The following is a 20,781-nucleotide window of genomic DNA, read 5'->3' as shown; positions in this document are numbered from 1 at the left end:
CTTTAGTACATTGTTAACAAATGGAACTCTAATAGTGTACATACAGTTAGCGAAACAATTTCTAGAAATACGAATATGTCACCCGTACTTCATAATTTACCATTCGTCATTCCTTGTGGAGCTTTCCATCGAGTTTCCCATCTGCTACTGCTAATATAGCAAAATAGCGTATAGTCGGAAAAATGGCAAAGAGAAATTCGATCTTGAAACTCACTATTGATATTATTATTCATCGTTTTGTCGTAAATCATAGTAAAATGTAATTGCATTATATAGTGTTTGATTATTGCGTTGACTATAAAGAAGGCATCATTTATCGGAATAATTAGAGTAAAATAGCAAATTTTGCCAAATTTTGATTTACGTTCAGAGACAGCATAAAAGGAAGCGTCTCATTGATTTCGAAATTTAAACTTCCAAGGCGCGTTCAACAACAATTTAATTTTCAATAAATCTTCTTACACATGAGCGCCTTTAATTACAGATTTTGTTCACGGTAAGCGAATAATTACAGCAAAAACGTTCCAACTAATACTAACTGATAGATACTTACGTAATCCTGCACAATAGTCTTACCTGGAACAAAAACAAAATTATTAACTCTTGAAGTTGCGGTAGTAAAGAGAAAAAATAACTTTCCCTCTCAGCGTTTCTAAGTAGGGATAGTTTGAAATAAAGGATAAAGTATATACGCCATCTGCTACAACGTCTTGGCTATAAAATCATCGTCGTGCGCGTCCGTGTCAGAAGTAACCGATCTCCTGAGATTTTCGCGAGGTCGCTTAATTTTTTATATTATACACTTTGGCGCAATTTTCGTGGTGCTTTTTAGAATCAAGGGTGGATTTTCATTAGATTGCGGAAAAATACAGTTTTCATTTTCTTGGAAGGAAACTGAAAACTTGCTGCTCTGTAGGAAATGTGTGTATATTTTATTCGGAAATGTTTTCTGTGAAGAAGAAGAATAGTTTTCACTGCTCAATGAAGAGTATAAATGGAAATGGGATCCATTTTGTCAAAAATAAGATCATTTTCATAGTTCCGAAACACAAAATATTGTAATGACCGGCGATTGGCTATTTTTCATCTGCTACCTAAGAAATTCATTAGTGATTGAGTAATAAAATTATACAGTGTAGTTCGCACACTACCTAACCTTAATAGCAGTTCCGACCGTCATAAATACATGAATGCAAATAATTACCTGCCACAATAACATTAATCACCGAACGATTATGGAAGTAAGCCCTTTGTAGGGGGTGGAGCTGTGAATATAATGGGAATACATGGAACGTGGCCAATGAGGTTTGTATCCATCCCACTGCTAACGGTCGAAATTAGCTTATTTTGTTATCAATCGTTTTCATTAAACTAATTTGCAAATGTTCCGTTTATATTCAAACAGTTTAATAAAGGGATGAAAGTGCAATACTACTATCATTTGCACTAGTCAAACGGTAAATTTGGGAATATCAAAACGTTTCCAAACATATCTATACGGAACACAAAATTAATGTCAAATTCAGTAGGCCGTTTTCATGCAGGACTCATTCCATATTCACGCGGTTTTCGCCTATCACAGTAGGGTCGCCCAGGCTGTTACCATCAGACCTACTGCTTGCTTTTACATAGATTACCAATTCCCAGTTTGGTGCTTGTTACAAAACCTTATTACAATATCAAGAACGGTCGCAGATTTCCCTACACATATTACACAAATCAGCCGAGACAATTTCGGTTACATCGTCGGTTTAAGATGCAAGCGCCATGGCTGTTACGTTTACAAAACACGAATCCCTGCCGAAAGTCAACGCGTGATCAGAGTTGTATACTTGCAAATTGTCTAAAATACTGAAACTGCTTACGACCATAACAAAATGGAGTGTCATGAATATTTTATGAGAGATCCATGCAGGCGAACGATCTATTCATGTAATGTGCTGACTATGTTAACTTATTGTAGTTTATTCTTAAAGGGTTCACGTTTAAGTTAGTACGTCGGTTGAAGTTGAAGTGTTGGGGAGATAGTAGGGTAAAATAACTATACAAAATTGAATACCGTCATATTACGAGTGAATTTATTAACAAATCAATTCACAGTAAACGAACGACTTTGTGTATTACAAAAGGAGAAAGTTTCAGCGAAAGGTATTTTTAGTCCATTTTTATTGTCTAATACAATAAAACAGTGCATTGATTATAGGCCAACGTTCTAATCATTTGCAAATTTGCTTTGCTACTATGGAAAAGGGGAAATTGCTTTCATCAGGCTTTTGTAGAAATTTGCCTTATTAGAGGAAAACCTATTGACGATCAAGTTGTGAATTTGGAGATGTGCAGGAAAACGATTGGTTCATAAAGGAAAACACGACTTCCTTATAAATTATTGAGATGAATGAACAAAATTAGGTTAACCCCTGTTCGCAGTTCAATGAGTCAAGATTCACAATTTAAAAGAAATTGGCAATGGTTTTCAATAATAATAAAAGTTGGACAAAGTAAACTACGCAACTGGCTAAAAAAATATTTTATTTTCCAAAAAAGGTGCGTAAGTGCATTGGAAGTTGTTTTCCATTTCTAGAAGCACAAGCCTCAAACCTTCCACGATACTATAGCGTCCTATCTCCTCGTGGAGAAGCTCCGTTCCATTCCTCTGTCTTCATGGAGACGCGAAAGGAGTACCTACGTGTCACCGGATATTTGAGTGCGAAAGTGCCGTATACGCAAGCGTCTTTTGGCTAGCCGCCGTGCATACGTTGGGTGGAATGCCCGGATCGTGCGATGCTTCAAGTGCGATAAGTTCGGTCATAACTCTTCCGATTGCCGTAGTGAACTTAGATGCAGTCCCTTCGCAGGTAGTCATGACAGCAAGGCTTTCCAGAAGCTCCAACAGAAGCCGTTATGTGCAAGTTGCATGAGGCTAGCCGCTCGGTCATAAGGGCTACCTTGTTAACTGAAGCGCGTGGATTCCAAGATCGCGAACACTGATTATGGATAGTGAGGAATCACTTTGATCTCTCAGATTTACGCATGCCAATCTCAAAAATTCTCTAATTGCGATCTTTAAGGTTCTCTTGTAACAATCACATCGACGGCTTTAAATTCTTCCGATTCTTAAAACTTTTCAGATTAACATGATAAATAAGATTATTGCAATTATTCAGATTGATAAAAATCCTTTGTCGTCAAATTCTCCAATACTTCGAATTTCTCGAATCCTTCAGACTGTTTAAATTCTTCAGCTGCTTTTGTTCCCTTAGATGTTTCATTACTTCGGATACATCACACCCTTCAAGATTGATATTTCGCTTTTTCTGATCTTTAAATGTCTTTAGTTTCCTTTAGTTCTTTTGTTTCTTCGCAATTTCCAAATTCCGGCTACACTTGTAAGATTTGTTCGATTTTCCAGGATCTTCAGATTCATCATGTTCAAATAGACATATCAGTATTTTCTATCAAATGACAGCTTTAATGACCACGTCAAGCTTTCATATGTATGGTTGATAACGGGGACTAGAAGAACCATTTTCTCAAGTAAAACGAGGATCCCAAATGCTTCGTTTGGAAGCTACCCCTAAGAAAGTTCCCTAAATTGCATTTCTTGTTTAATTTTTTCTCAAGGACCATTAAGTCGTATTAATAAGAATGGCAAATTTTTCATAGGATATTCAGTGTGCCCTGACCGATTTTCTAAACATTTTTTTCCAAAATTCCTACCCCCAAAATAGCGGAGCGAGAAAAAATTATGATTTCGATAAAATTTCGTATCAGCCCATTGCAATTTTTTAAAAAGTAAACTAAGTGGCTTTGAAAAGGGCATTTTTTGTGCTGATCTTTATTGACGATCCATAGACCACCTCTCCCAATCCATCTAATAGGGAAACTGCGGTCACTTGAGTTATGAAGTGCACCGTCACGTTGAAAGCAATATCATTGATGTACATTCAACGGTAACTCGTCCAAATACTCGAAGAGGGTATAGGTACATCAATCCTGGCGCAGTTTGACATTTTAGGCGGGCGATTCAATGTCACTGAAGGTCATTCGATCGTGGTTATTTGTCTAAACTAAAAACTAATGTTACTGAAGGTCAAACGGAGTGGTTCGCTCCTGAACTTAATGTCACTGAAAATCATGAACTAAATTACGTCACTGTAGGGCAAACGTAGGCGCGGCGACTCCAATGTCACTGAAGATCAAACTTGAAAGCGAAAGAGAGGGCTGATTTGACGGTGAAATGGCAACTATTCTCAGCTCCAACGTCATTATGAAGTTTAAGAAAATCTCGTAAGTTCTCGTAAAAAGTCGCTCCCTATAAGGATTTTGCACCTCCTTGATACATAGCAATCTAGATATGTCATTATTAAGATTAACGCAGCAAATGTTTTTTACTTTCCTCACCTGAGAGGAAAATCACAATTTTCCTCATCCTTTTTAGAGACAAAAGTAGTTTATAAAGTAGTTTTAAAAAAACAATTATCATACTTAGTGGTTCCATACAAAACCGTTCTGTTATTGTATACCTTACGTAATACATAGCGCCTAGTTTAATTAAAAATTCATGCAGCGTGAAACCTAAAACGTACCATTTTTTCGTACATTCAAAGATGTGTAATGTTTTACATTTGGGTATTATTTTTGTTGTCGCTCCCCGTTGTAACATTAAAACAAAAGCGTAGTGAAATATAAATGACGCCATAAAACTCAAGAATTGTTCCGAAAGCAGAATTAACGAAACAATACGTGTACCTAATGCAAGTAAAATAAATAAAGTTGTAATTCTGGAGAGTCCTTTTTTCAACCCCAGAGGAAATTTGTTAGGTTTGATTAAAAAGCGACCCTCGCTATAAACGAAAGGGCAAGGTGATTGAGGGTAAAATTCACTCATCGTTAAATGCCGAAATATTTTAACGTTAATTCCTAATTTCTGAATTTAAATGGGACGATTATAAAATGAAAATCGGATAATGAAGGATCTACCGAACGCATTCGGCTATAAATGTTTAAAGCACTGCTAATGCAGCCCTGCTCCTAAACGGTATCTCTTTGGGGGTAAATGCCAGTAGTGGAAAGGCAGAAAGCTGTGATTAATGGATACGCCTTAAATTGGATTAAACTTAAACCGTGTTTTTGTTACAGTTATTATTTTATGCAGCAAAAATGGTGTACGGACTTTGTGAAATGTTTTACATTTACTTTCACAGAGTTTTAAACTATCTTTAAGAATAATGAAGCCTTTTTGGTTGGTGCATTAGTAAATCAAACAAAGTCATACACATTTTTAAAAGTAAGCAGATGGATCTTTTTTATTACTACTTATTTATGCAAACCAAACGCAGAGCGCATAGAGGGTTTATCAACAATTAAAGCACCGCAAACTCAATTTATATTAAACGTCCACTGAATTATCGTTTCTGTTCCAAAAAGGTATATGGATCATAATATATTAGTGGTCAGTTAATCGAGTTAATACCTAGTGGTAACCATGGCAGACAATTCGGTGACACTTTCTGTAAGAAAAGTAGTATTTATAACTCGCACTCATCGGTATTATGTCCCAAATCGAATATGGTATATTAATTAGAGTTAAAACAACTTGATAACTGAAGCACGTCTCACTTAATTAAAGATATCGTCCCAGAAATAGAGAGCCGCCGTATAATAATGTAATTGTTCGTATATGGAATTTATTTCATTTTCCTGTATCAAATAAGGAGCTTTCGCGGTCGGCCTATGAACGTTACGGAGATAAATTGGAATCCATTGGATTTAGTGGGACCGCTTCGTTTTTTTGTTGAAACCTCAAAATAGCTTGCAATTATCTCAATTCCTTTATTCCTTTCTCGGCGTTCAGCTGTTTCAGAATAATATGGCTTACATTCAACATTGCCCGCATAGAACGTTTCTAATTGTGGTTGAAGTTGTTAATGAGTTGGTATAATCAGGGTGTTTTATATTTGTTGCTTATAACAGCGCAAACTGAAACAGAATTAGCCCACCTTTTTAATGAAGGTCACTAGCAAGGATCCATTTTAATCAGAATGGTGGCACCTTACTAAGGTAAGGTGTCAACTTGGAACAAGAACTTTAATTTTATCCAATGCGTATTAATTATAATTAATTTGGGTGTATCTCAAATGGTTCCAGACGGGTTTTTATGTATTATGAATTCTATAGCTATTTTTAGATAATTTCCATAACACGAAATTGCCGAAAGATAGAAAATGTGAAATTAGTCTGGGTAAACAATGTATCAAATATCTCTCCCTAAAAGTGGTTGCGTGATGACAAATTATAAGGATGTTACAATCGGCGGTCGTACTAGACGCGGTAGCCGGTATGGTAAGTAGTCATGTGTCTATTTAAAAGGCCCGTTAGTTTCATATGTCGTCAAAATAGGTTTAAAGTTATGGATAGAATAAATATAACGATAAATAATAGGCCGTTGACGTTGGAGGATAGGGTGAATAATTTGGGGCTTACCATGGATTCAGACTTGCGTTTTGATCATCATGTTTCAAAGTGTTTGCGAAGCGGTTATGCAAGTCTAAAACTTATTTATCAAAACCGACACCTATTTGGCACACAGCATAAGAAACTTCTTTGTAACACTTTGGTACTATCCAGGCTCAACTACTGTGACTCTCTGTATGGTCCATGCCTTGGTTCGGTTAATATAAACAGAATTCAGAAGCTACAGAACTCGTGCTTAAGGCTAATATTTGGAATAAGAAGGCGAGAACGTATTAGTCATAAATTGGTTGAGCTCGGATGGTTGAATATGAAAAATCGTCGCCTCTTGCATGCCACAGTCTTATTCCACAGTATCATAATAAATAAAACACCGACTTACTTGTACGAGAAAATTAATTTTCGAACGGACGTGCACAATCTTAATTTGAGGTTCAAGGGATTGTTAACGCCTCCGATTCATACAACACAAGCGTTCAAAAAATCTTACACCTATTATATTACACATGCGTATAATGAACTACCCATGAACCTTAAATCGCTTTCCCTAAAAACCTTCAAATCCATTATTCATAAAGATCTGCTTAGGGTACAAACAAATACAGTTTAAGTAAGTGCTCCATTTCTCCATTTCTAAATTTTCACATATTTATACCGGTAAGATTATAGTACACCTAAATTGATGCAATTTATATTTATCTCTTTTTTTTTCTTCTTCTTTTCTTATGTAATTCTTTTTTAATGTAATTTTTCGTCTTTTTCGCCGATCGGAATTAAAATAGCAAGGTTAAGTGTAAGAACAGATGGCATTATTTTACTGCTAATCTGAACTTCGCCTTGTACTAACTTTATTTGTTGTTATTTTTCTTGGTTTTTTTAAATAAAGGCAATATTATTATTATGGTCGGTGTTTCTTATGAGAACTCAGGTCTAGCCTGGTTAACTAATCGCACGGATTAAAATCAAGTAACGATTAGTGTCTGTGTCTGGTGAAGTTATGTAGGGTCCTTAAAAAAAATTATTTCATAGAATTGCAGTTAAAGACCAGATTAATGGATTACTAAAAACTGTAAGTAACTAAGATTTCTTTTGTTAATTGTTTATCAATCGCCTGCATGCGCGGTACGTGTAAATCTGGCTCTGAAAGCCCCCTCTTTATCTCAGCTTTGTCAGCTCTGCGTCACATTTTTAATAAGAATGACCACTGGAGCAATCATCGACAGGTTTAGTAACACAAATCAGATGATTGAAGCATGTGTAGTAATAATCCGGAAATTGCAGTAATCGTCTGTGCTAAAAAGGACTGATCCCAAATCCGTGACGCTCTTAAAATAATTTGCGAATGATAAGCTTTCTATAATCCAAATTTCAATATGAAAGCTTTTTACAAAAGGCGCTTAATGTTACCAGGCCTAAATCCCCTTTAAATTGTATTGAAATCATAGAAAATTAAATAGCCAAATCGTTGTGTAGCCACATATCCGCTTTAATAATTCACAACGTTCAAGCGCTTTAGCAAGAGCCATCCTTAGGGATTAGAATTAGGACACAAGAAACTACTGTGATATTTTCTAACGCTAAGGCTTTTCCCTTAGCATAGATTTCTTTGAAAAATATATAATAAGGAGTTGAAAACAGTTAAAAAGGAATTCAAGTTATTATGCAACTCGGAAAACTGGACCAAATTGTTTCTACATTGCTGAAGTGCAGAGTTTCATGCATCAAGTAAATGACAGAGTTGTGTACCATCCGTATAGTCGTACCTCCATATGAGAAACGTTTGACGTAGTTATACAGCAAAGGTCTATAGATTGACCCAAGTGAAACTTCAGAGATAGAAATTCGAATGTAGTGAAAATTATTTTAAGGTAATTCAAAATCACGTCAATTAAACAGATGGAAACCTATATCTCAACAATTTATAAATTAATTTTCTGTGGGTAAGTGAACATGCAACAATCCTGCACATAGTCGGTGAAGTGGGTAAAGTTGCATTTCGAATTTTACCTCACAAAGACCAATTGTGAAGAAGAGCGGCAAGCAATTGTCCTAATGGCCGAAGTTATGCCATTTATCTAGGTGGGAAAATTCTGCCGATAAAGAACGAAAGACCGATATGCAAATGGTTAACCGTTACCTTCCCTTTTATAAATTCCCAGCAGATCAATGTAGGCATTTAAAAGGTAAAGAAATGCGAATCATTTTTTAATGGAATAATGAAAGGAGAGCATCACGTCTAAGATTCAGTAGGTAATTCAAACTTGACAAGATGAAATTATGCTTTCATTGAACGAGGAAATTCGTCCCATTCTCGGAAGCTTAATATAAATGAATCTGGTAAAGTTTAGGGAAAACGTTTCACCTACAATAATAATGACGTTGTTACAGTAGCCCACATAACTACCTAATATAATTTATGACACTTCACTTTTAATTAAATTTCTTGTCGGAAAAGTCATTAATCATTCGAGCGAAGGCCATTTTACTGGTACACGAGAATAAGTGGAAACTACTAAAAGTTTTTACTTTAATTTTATTGCGGGCCAATCTTTCCACCTCCAAAAGGTCGAATTTAACAGGATGAATAAAAGTCTATGCCAAAAAGCTGGAATGATTAATTATGAGGTTAGGATTCGGGGAATTGTTACAGGAGAAAACGCTTTTGGAATTAATTAGCTGGTAAAATGTATGTAATTAGGATACGTACAGTTGGGATCAAATTAACAGACATCTGATCGATCTTATAGCATATTTATCAAATTTGAGAGCACACACATTTTACTCTATTTACGTACGTAATAGCAAATACGGAGCATTTCAATGTTGTGTTACATCTCAACAGCGATGTGGAAAATAGCGTGGGTTAGTAGCTTTAGTTATGGCTATTTTAACGTGTACGGGCCATGAAGGAAATTTATTTTACTTTTTCTGCCATTGCTAGCTTTTTTTACTTGCAATTGTTAATTTTTCTAGATATTGCTAGTTATTTCTTGCAATTGCTAGTTTTTTCTTGTAATTTCTAGTTTTTTCTTGCAGTTGCTAGATTTTCTTTGCAATTGTTAGTTATTTCTTGCAATTGCTAATTTTTCTTTGCAATTGTTAGTTTTTTCTTGCAATTGTGAGTTTTATCTTGCAATTACTAGTTTTTCTTTCCAAGAAAAAACTAGTAATATCGAGAAACAACTAACAATTGCCAGTCAAAACTAACAATTGCAAAGAAAACCAAGCAATTGCAAGAAAAAACTAGCAATTGCAGGAGAAGTAAAACAAATTTCCTTCACGACCCTTACACGCTTTCGTACCATCCCTCATAGCATCTGGTGACGGATGAGATGAATTTAGTCTCGTGCAAAACATACAGTAATACCGAGCGACAAAAAATACTCACTTCAAAAGTGTTTAATGAATTTATATAAAAATCAATATAAAGTAAGGCACAACTTGAGTATGTAAAAAGACTTATTTCCAAATGAATGTTATGAATTTTATAACAAATTCCATGAATTCCATAAGGAGTCCATTAATTCCGAGAGGTTGTATACAAGAATTCCACAGTGGTTAGCCTCTTGGTCTTAGGGTCTATAGGTGATCTAAATCCATTTTTTAAATTATATCGTAATACCAAATACCACCTACTACTTCCAAGGTCAGTACAGTACAGTAGTGGATAGTTGATGTAATTCAATAAATAAGAAAGGGTGTAGCCATGTGTTGAGCATTCTGATTTGTAATGAAGGTATCCAAAATAGCTCAATTTAAAAACGTCGAATAAGTTCATCTAAAGATGACGTAGGGAAAATGCTGCGTCAAATAAACGAGTCTCTTCTTTATTAGGTGCCTGGTGTTTATGAATGATATAAGATGCCGGAAAATGTCAAAATGGATAAAGGTAAGTACACGTAGTGCAACTATCCTACGGTGACAGAAAAGTTCACACACTCAAAATGAATTTCTACTTTGAACACAATCCCCACAAAATTGATAGTTTTATTTTCTCTTTTCAAAATTGCAATTCTTTCAATGGCCGAATGAAAACATAGTACAAAGGCATTAAAGTTATTACTAGGTAATTGAATGTAGCGAGAATGATATGTAATGTCTTTTCCCGTTCACATTATGTAAATAATATAACAAAACAAAAATTAGATTGTTTGTGGTTCCCTAGCGTCACTTGAAATCGTTTAAATGTAATTGAAAAATCCGTTGAAGTAATACAAAACTCAGTTCCGTCTGTGGAAATTTAATTATTGGCTCAAAAACAAAATTGTCTTTCGGAAAGACCGAAGTAAATTCAAGTTTTGCAGAATATAACTTGGCAATGAGCTCCGGAAAGTAAGCAAGAACTGCATTGCAGTGCTTTAATACAATAAAGAATATTTTAAAGGTTTTTTTCTGTTAATGTGTACAACGCAAATTAGGTGCTTCCGCGACAGTTACGACCTCGCGAGGTACATGCATTTGTCTGTCAAGTGTACTAAATTCGAAAATATGACGCACAGTAAGCCATTGTTAGACGTCTTCGGTAAAAACTTACACTTAACACGAAAATACTGGACATATCTAGGTCTGGTAAAGGGAAAACAAACAAGAATTTATAACCGCAGGAACCTCCGCAGTATGGTAGATATAAATTTTGCAAGGATTTGGTGTAACTATAAAGCACACTGGGAAGAAAAGAAATTGCCTTAATTAGTGGCTCTGGAAATATTGTGCTCTCTATGTTGTCGTCTAATTAAGCTGTGGTTAGACACATTAAGCTTTGTCTATAAAATCTAATAACAATTTTAATTTCGTTAATTATTTATGTGTCACCCTACTTTGTAAATTTAGATAGTTAGTTCTACAAGGTACGGTTGTAAATTTTATAGGCTGTCGTAACTAAACAACAAAGCTAATTAGAACGAAAACATAGGTAACTTCTGGGAAACTTGGGATAACGGTTTGTTTGACGCTTAGCGCGCTGCACTTTTGTCAAGTGGGATTATCGTTGTAATTCTGCAGCATCAAGTCGTATATCGAACATTATACAGATTTTCCTCTCTTGTTAATATGAGAGCATCCAATATGGAAAATTCCCATATACTATTCGATATAATGTTCCGGGAAGTTATAATGCTTAATACGTACCTATCGGCAGCAGGTAGTAATTAAACTGTATCAAATTACATCGAATCTGAGTAAATGGTTTATTTGCAAAACGTTTACCTTAAATTTGTGAAGCGTTCTCGTTCTTTTAGACCAAGTTTTCTAGAATGCATAGCAAACAAACATTTTGTTTTGGTATGTACAGTAAACCTAACGCCCCCATACCGTATATTTTTCTAAAACCCTGACTTTCAAAGCTCTAAACTTGCACATAATTTTGGTTCATTACAACTTTCATTAGTGCTCTTTGGGCCTTATTGCGAGCACTATACAATGTATTGATATGTCTACGCAGACTTTTTTCAGGAATTGAAATTAGGTTTCTGGCTTAAACAATTTCTGTTTAAAAAAAAACATTAAAGTGACAATTTAACAAAGTTTCTAATTCTGTGTCTTCTTGTTTATGGATTTAGAATTATTAGTAAATATAGTTAGTCAGAGGGAGGAATGCTCCCTTTGTAACTAAGCACCCTTGCAGTTACCAGTTTTAATTAACAGTCTGTAGATGAACGCCCGGTATCTAAAGCGTTTTAAGTCGGGTGCTTCGTTACGAAAAATGGTGTGTCGAAAGTATTTGTGTTGGTTCTAGGAGTTGTTGAAGATAGAAGGTAAAGCTAGTTGATTTAATTTCTAGAGTTGTGTTTCAGCCGCCGTCACCATAAACAAAGGCTGTAATTAATTCGCCGTTCGAAACTGTTCCCGTGAAGATATTTCAATTATCTGTATTGCGTCCGAAAGCTCTATAGTCATTTAAGGAGGAGGGCGAATTCATATTTTAGAATTTCAGTTCCGTTAAGTAATTATTAGATGATTTTGGTTCATTATGGTAATTTAAAACGAGCATTACAACCAGTCGAGGTCGTGCAGACTACGTGCTTATCAGCTTGCCATCGCCTATCCCGCCGGTTGAGCCCAACATTCAAATTAACAATAAGTATTAGATTATCTAATTTTGGAATCTCATCTCACTCATTGAAGGTGTTCCGTTTTGAAGACGTACGTAATATTTATATAGTATAGTAGTTATTACATTAGTTCTTTATTTTCGCCGTTAGAGACCATCCGAGTATTATCTTTTACAATATTTTTTTTTATTTTCTCTGCTAGAGGTCGTGATTTTCTTTTCTTTTCTGCATACGCATTTCGTTCCTTTCGTGCAGTGAAGTTTTTCTTTCATAATGGTTGCATGCAAATTATTTTGATCGATACGTCATTACTTGTTATTTGACATATTGTCTACCTGAATGAAGGCTAATTTCTTTAGAGTGATCCCAGGTAAAATGTTGACCCCCTAGTAAATAAATTTCTTAAAAAAATAAATAAAAAACCGACCGAATGAAACTATTCTCTAAATGCTGCATTTTTTTTATTTTACATTGGCCATTATTCCCCCAGCTTCCAAATTTGCAAAGATAAAACACTTAAACTAAAAACACCCTCGATACTTGTGTAATAATTATTGTGTTTGTTGGAATATGTTTTACCGATTTCTGTTTTTGCTTCTTTATTACGATAGGCAGAGAAATATCATCGAATACAGATTTTGACAATACAAGCTGTGTGCTTAATTTGATTCTAATCACTGCATTATCTGACAGCCTACCCATATATTTTTACGGTTTTTGAACAAATGTAGATCTAAAAAAGTTAATGAAGCGTCGAGACGTTCTAAAATTTTGCTAGCTCCATAAACGTTATGCGAGTTACGGTTTTGTGTTTGCACATTTTTAGAATCGCGTAAATGATCCCGAGTGGGTATATTAACGCGACATTAAACGCCACGAGTGTTTTGTACAGTTTATTCAGATTTATAAATAAACTTTGGAAAAGTTAATTGTTGGGTTATTAAACTCTGTTAAATTCACAAGCACGTAGATAATTTAAAACGCGACTTCATTATGCTTTTATAATTAAACCTTTTGTTTTATGAAGGGGCGTATCTTAGTTACATATTATAATATCATTTGGGGTACCGAAGTTTAAATGGCACATTATTTACGCAATTAGGCTTTATTAATTACGTTTTGAATAAATACAAGTACAATTGTGTGGAGTTATCAAATTTTTGCCCTCCCTTTGACTTCATACATATAGGTACATGACAATTGAATTATTCGTCTTCATATGTAGGGGTAAAAGAGCATTACTGTAGTTTGAGGGTATAGGTAGGTAGGTAAAATTTTTCTAAAATATCTTCCAACAACCCTTAAAACGCAATTAGAATGATTTGCCATTGTCCTCATTTTCAACCCGCAAACAAATTCGAAAGTTAATTGAGCACAAATCAATTATAAAATGCTAATGCAACAACAGATATGAATTGAAACATTGCCAACCAATGTAAAATAATACCCGAAAGGACTGGCGCAATTATGATCAAATATCGAATAGCTCTTGGTGTACATATATTTAAATTGGTTGTATAATTGCACGGCCCTTTTTACGTACGTTAATTGGATTTGGAGTGGTCGGCGATTTATTTACTGTTGCTTCGATTATATTGTAATTCTTTTTGTGGGGCGTAACGCGATAGAAGTGTTCTGTCGCAAAGTAGTCGATCATTAATTTAAATAGTTGTATAACGATTATTGAATTCAATGAGGTGTAACAAGTTTTCATAATTGAAATTCACTTTATGGAAGCACATTCATTAACAGCGTTTTGTTTTGCTGCAGCGTTGTTGAATTTATCACTGCATGTTTGAAATTTTCGAGGGTCATTAAAAATAATTATTGTACTGAATGTCATAAAATAAATTAACAGTGGTGCGTACATAGGGGCAAAGGGCACAGAAATAATGTTGCAATACTGCCAAGTTGGGACCAGAAAAAAAAAGACAATGGCAATTAAACGTAAACTAAACAAATGTAATACCTATATAAAAATTTCGTGTCACGTTGTTTGTAGGTAGTCACACTACTAGACCGCTTTTTATGAATTTTTTGGTACATATTCTGGTAGGTATGAGAATAGGTCGTAATAGTTATTTATGATTAAGGGCATCTCGAGGGCGACGAGTTAAAAAGCTCGGGGGCCGGTAGGCAGCATTCAGTTATTTTTATTTCGGAAAACAAATGAGTAACGAAAAACAATTGAATTTTTTTAAATGGCAGTGCACCTTTTCATAAGAATCATTATTTGATAGAGATTTTCGATGATATAACATGTTAGTACCCTAATATAAAAAAAATTGTCAAACAAACTTATTATAATCACATCAATTACATTAATCTAGATATCCTACATCAAAATAAAACAAATAAACGTGTACGTTTCTATTAAACCTTGTCCTTGAGGACAAAATGAAATTAGCAATAACATGGTAACAAAAGGATTTGTAATACAAGTTTAAAAATCGAAGTGTTCCAGTAAAGTAAAAGTATTGTGCATCTATTCAGAATAGCTGGTGTAGGCATTAAATATGTAGATATATTTTAGAATTTATTCGAGTAAAAAAGACGGATTGTCCTTTCTGATTATAATACAAACGTAATTCCACGTAAACAAACGCATACCCAATAGCATTTTAAGTAACCCAAAAGATCACTAACAACTTAAAATCCGTCCAGTGTGATTATGCAAAAAAATGGTAAATTTAATTAGGTATAAAACACATTTATTAACATATAAGATCAAGAATTTAAAGTGTGCCCAGTACGCTTTCGTCATCAAACATAAATCCAGTCTTAACATCTATAACATTTATCAAGACATCGACCTTGCCAGCACTTAAAATGTGACCGGTGTGATTTTGTCACCAAATTCCAAATCCAATTTCAAAACACAAGACCAGTAAGAATTTTTAATGCGCTTAGTATGAACCACAACACCGTAAACCCCTTTATGATCTAAGCCTCTAAGGAAATAACACGTCATACGGTAGTGAAATGCCGGAAATGTCAACTGAAAAATCTTGTTTACGGCGAATATTTTTTTAGTTAGAATCTATTTCTTTCGTACGATCGCGAAATCTCGACACCAGACGCGCATCTCATCGTATATTAATCTTGGAACGATCGGTAGGTATTACAGAAAAAACTATAGGGCATAATTTATATACTGTAGTAAGCTCCAAAATTATTATTAAACTGCATTACACGTTCTGTACTAAGAAGCACAGTAATACATAATACCTTGCTTTCTATATAAAATTTTAATAAATAGACTCATCGTACATTGTCAGCAATATTATATTTTATATTTTATCGAATATTTTATATCGAATTAGGAAAAGATTTGCCATTATTAAACACTCCGTTTACCTATAAACCTCCCTCATAATGTACCGTTGTTTAATAGTACAGTAATAAATTTCAAGAATTTTTTCATGCTCGTCATTCTCGAAAGAATATTTAAAATTAGAAGATATTCTGTTTATTTAGAGAAAGAAATATTGCAGTACCATTTTAACCCATCTGAAGGTGTATGAGAGTGCCGCCAATAAATGCAAGTATGTTTAAATTTACCTACTAAAAGGCTAAACCGAGCCCACATAAATTATTTCTTGTCGCGTGTGTACACATTTTTAATAAAATTATTAAAGGTACAGTGTCTGTTGAAAGAAATGGAAAAGATGTATGCCATTGATAAGGTAAAGCAATTACTGCTTAGACCTTTACTTCCTTATTATTATTATTATCGCTATATTATTTTACGATCAAACGAACTTACCTGAAGTTCGATCGTAATTATATGAAGCATCCATTCCGAAGATATCACTAATTAACAACGTAGTTCGGTTTCTGTACCACCATGCCACAAGATTTAAAAGCAAACAAAGTCCCCCCTTCCGGCCCATACTCCGCACGTCTCAATACTCTCATTGTATTCAAAGTGAGAAGAGTTTTCGTGCAACGGGGCCCCGGGTGGGTGGGAGGTGATATCTTCGGAATGGATGCTTCATATAATTACGATCGAACTTCAGGTAAGTTCGTTTGATCGTAAAATTATATTTCAGCATCCATTCCTTCAGATATCACTAATTAACAACGTAGATTTTTAAAGATAAGTTGCAGCGACAAACTCTTTAATGACCAACTAGGCCAACAGAAGTAACATCAACTTAACAAAACATTCTCAAAAAGCAAAAAAGCGTCTAAACGCCTAAGTTCAGGATTGTTGACACATAGGAGACCGAATTCGTCAGGGGACGATTGTAGAAGCGAGCAAAAGTTTCGGAATCCTTACTCCATCCCGCTGTCTGTTTAATTTGCTCAATGGGGACTCCTAGTCTACACGCCGCTGAAGTCGATGCGTGGCGTGCCGAGTGGGATTTGAACTGGTTGGTGTCTACTCCCGCTAAGTGAAGAATCTCCTTCACCCAACGACTAAGCGTCTGTTTCGTGGCAACTCTGTGGGGTTTCTTAAAGGTTAGAAACAGAAAATCCTCTTCGTTTCGAAGGCCACGTGTTGCATCTAAGTACGCCTCAACAGTGCGGGCCAAACAGAGATTAGCGTTGTCAAAAAAAGGGATCTTGAGAACCGGCTGGGGCCGGTTGACGCCTGAGGTCTTCAGAAAATCCGGTATAAAGATACGTAAGCCATCTTCGGATCTCTGAATACCCGAAACTTTAATCAACGAAATTGTCTGCAGGCGCTGGCCGGTCGCAAGAACAAATAAGGTGGCTAGTTTTCGTGACAGTCCTTTCAGGTCCGGGGTTTGCATCCCTGCAACGAAAGCCAGCACGGGTTGTGGGTCCCATGTTGTATTGTACTTTGGTTTTGATGGTCGCAAACGTGACAAACCTCGCATGAATCTCTTCACCAAGGGGTCTTCTCCCACTGATCCCGGCAAGATGAGCGAAAGCGCTGAGCGATGGTTATTAAAGGAGCCATACTTACAATGACCGTTGTTGAGCAAATCTTGAAGAAAGGACAGCACATTTTTTGCTGTGCCAGTAAACGGATAAATGTTCTGCCTCTCACAAAAGCTCCACCAAAGCTTGTAAGAAGTCGAATATTGTTTAATCGTAGCCGACGATAGGGAGGTAAGAATGGTGTCTAGTGTTTCCACCGGGGCACCTTTGCGCTGTAAGGCTTCGCTGATACAACTGCTGCCACCAGGGAAAGCGTATCCGACAATGGGTGGCGGGCAGTTGATGTGTTTTTCTCTCTCCGCCTCCCTCCACCATCCATGAGTACGTTCTCCTGCCGCACAGGCCCCCCAACCTGTAGTGGATGCATCCGTATAAACTATTAATGAAAAGGAGTCTGGTCTTATATCATTAAAAGAACTGTCAATGTGCTTTTCCCACCAGAGAAAATCTGACTTTAGCTTTACCGAAAGAGACATTTTCGCGCTGTAGTCAAAGTTGTTAACTTTAAGAGCCCTGACTTTCTCGCGTTCGAAACGCTTCGTGTAGAGCCAGCCGTATTTCACGGCCGGACAGATCGAGACTAGTAGGCCAATAAATTGAGCAAACTGAATGATTTTACACGATTCCCGGATCTGAAAAAAATGAATCCAGTTTTTTAGTTTCTGCCGCTTGTCGGGCGGGAGCTCAATTTTTAGTTCCGTGGTGTCTAAGACAAAACCCAAGAATTTGCAACGGTTACTCGGTATCAGAACACTTTTTTCAGTGTTAACTATGAAACCCAGAGAAGTCAAGAGCTTATATGTAAGAGAAACATTTTTGGAACAGTCCTCAAAAGTTTCTCCCAGAATTAAGAAGTCGTCAAGATAATTGACACAAGTCACCCCTTCTTCTCTGAGAGTCTGGGTAATAGGTTTCATGAGTTTAGTAAAAGTATATGGTGCCGACGACAAGCCAAATGGGAGACAATTAAATTCAAAGAGTTGATTTTCAAACATGAATCTCAAAAATTTTCTATGCGCTGGTATAATAGGCACCAAAAAATACGCATCCTTTAAATCAATTGACGCTACGAAACAATCCTTAGTTATTAATCGCAGAGCGGTTCTTATGTCTTCCATTTTGAAATGTGGAGACTTAATAAAGTTATTAAGGTGTTTCAGGTTTAGAATAAACCGTTTCTGGCCATTTTGCTTATCTGCTAAAAAGATGCGCGACAAAAAGTGGTTCTTTCTCGGTGTACAGGGAGAAATTGCACCTAGGCGCAAAAGATCCAGAACAGCTTTTTTCATAAACCCCAAGTCTTTCTTCGCAATCGTAGAGTTAGGGGGCTGAAATTGTGTGGGTAATTTAGTTAAGGGGAGTTTATAACCCCTTATGCAGGTCAGGACCCAAGGATTTGACGTGAGTTTACGCCATTGAGAATAAAATAAAAAGAGCCTGCCAGCGTAACAATCATTTACCTGATTTATTTCCGATGATAGCGCGTCTCCTTGAAGTTGTAAGATTTCGGGATTTGCCCTTTGTATTGTCTCGTCTCTCCCCGACGGACCGGGCGTTGCCTCTGTTTAACGCTTTGGTATGAGGGGTCGAGTTGCTCCCCCCCCTTTTTGGTGTCGGCTTTTTGAAGGACGTGGAGTAAGTGGCCTTAATGCCGGAACTCGCGGACTGCAACGCCTTGGCGTCCCTAATTTTTTCCGACAACCCGTCTCCAAAAAGATGTTCAGTAGGCGAAGTTTTTTCAAGTACGGCCTTGACCTCTTTATTCACGAGAGGAAATATCAATGACCGTCTCAATTTAGTGAGAGAGAAGAATAAATTCGTTAACAACCGTCCTGTGTCACCTAAGAAATGTAATAAATTGTCTTTTAATTCCGGCGACAGCTCGGTGTTATGTGAGACGAGAATACGAGTAATTGCTTGCCCCAGCGCCGATAACGCGGCCGTTAACTGGTTCTGCGAACTCGATAACGTAAGGTCTCGGTTTTTATGCCCGCTCGTCATGACCTGTGCGACCAGCTGATTTATTTCGGGTGGCGTAAGTTTTTCACAATTCGATGGCTTAATATGTTTTCCCAATAATTGTGAAAACTCCTCCGAACCAAGACCATTTTGTAGAATAGTTTGCCAAATAGCTGACAATTTTTCATGGAGCTTAGAGCCCGTGTTCGTATTTTCAGGTGCTCCCCCTAAGATTTGAACGATGTCATCGGACAAATCGCAATCACCGTGCAGGCTGAGAACGTCGTCCTCGCCGGGTTCTGGAGGTGAGCGAGTTACCGAAGCTAAGCCGCACGGGCTGTAGACGGCGGTAATCGGGGGCGAATTATTTTTTGAGGAAGCTAAGCCGCTCGGGCTGTAGACATCTCGAGGCGTAACGGTCGACACACCTGGCAGGTCTCGAGAAACGCTGCGATTACGTCTCCTTGCCGCCTCAATATACGCCGGCCCGCGTAGGGAGGAGCGGCTACGACAAGAGTCTTGGGTTTGCAAAGTGCAGGCACTGGAGGACCTGGAGGAGGAACAGCTCCCATGGCCACGCCGACGGCGTAATCCCGACCGTTTCGTAGTCCGGCTCCTACTTCTCGAAGAGCAGCGCTTGGCGAGCTTCCTTTCCAATTCCTCAATGCGTTGGCGAAGTTTTCGTTTTCCACCCATTGCTAAATGCTGCAATTTTTAGAGAGGAGGCCGGCCGTGGCCGACGATAAGTACTTACCAACGCTGCTACCTATATGTGTGACGCAGTCAAGCACAAGAAACCGAATGAGAGTATTGAGACGTGCGGAGTATGGGCCGGAAGGGGGGACTTTGTTTGCTTTTAAATCTTGTGGCATGGTGGTACAGAAACCGAACTACGTTGTTAATTAGTGATATCTGAAGGAATGGATGCTGAAATATAATTTTGATCATTAATTGGAAATCAGCGCAAGTGCCGTTTTTAGAAGATTCTATAAAAAGCAAAGTTGGAACCGAAATGTTGGCGTTTATTTTCTAGTAAGAAGGTGGTTAATTTTACAATTTTTGTGAATAGGGTGGTTAGAAATATTTACTACTCTTCTTAGGGAAGTTACACTGTGTCATTTCTGTTTTGCATAAAAGCATATTAGCTAGTGTTATATAGATCTTCCAGTACTGGTTTGGTAAATAATAAATAATAAATAATAAATAATAAATAATAAATAATAAATAATAAATAATAAATAATAAATAATAAATAATAAATAATAAATAATAAATAATAAATAATAAATAATAAATAATAAATAATAAATAATAAATAATAATGGGGTTGGAAACCCAGTAAGGAACACAACTCCTCCAGTCCCAGAGCAAATTTTATAAGCCATTTTTG

At 36.5% G+C, this 20,781-nt stretch overlaps 1 protein-coding gene across 1 annotated transcript in view; it reads right to left on the bottom strand.

The window, feature by feature from the left end:
- LOC116161676 overlaps positions 1-20,322 on the bottom strand; it is a 22,976-nt gene extending 2,654 nt beyond the window's left edge. Inside the window, exons 1-3 of the mRNA XM_031475115.1 lie at positions 20,146-20,322; positions 18,893-20,089; positions 17,032-17,784 (exon numbers count right to left, since the gene is read on the bottom strand). Of these exons, the coding sequence (XP_031330975.1) occupies positions 17,032-17,784; positions 18,893-20,089; positions 20,146-20,263 (2,068 nt within the window). The 5' untranslated portion in view covers positions 20,264-20,322. The remainder of the gene's footprint in view (positions 1-17,031; positions 17,785-18,892; positions 20,090-20,145) is intronic.
- Positions 20,323-20,781: the final 459 nt, after the last annotated feature.

This window comes from Photinus pyralis, unplaced genomic scaffold (genome assembly GCF_008802855.1).
Source record: "Photinus pyralis isolate 1611_PpyrPB1 unplaced genomic scaffold, Ppyr1.3 Ppyr1.4_LG1, whole genome shotgun sequence".
NCBI lineage: Eukaryota > Metazoa > Arthropoda > Insecta > Coleoptera > Lampyridae > Photinus > Photinus pyralis.
This window is presented reverse-complemented; position numbering and strand designations above follow the sequence as displayed.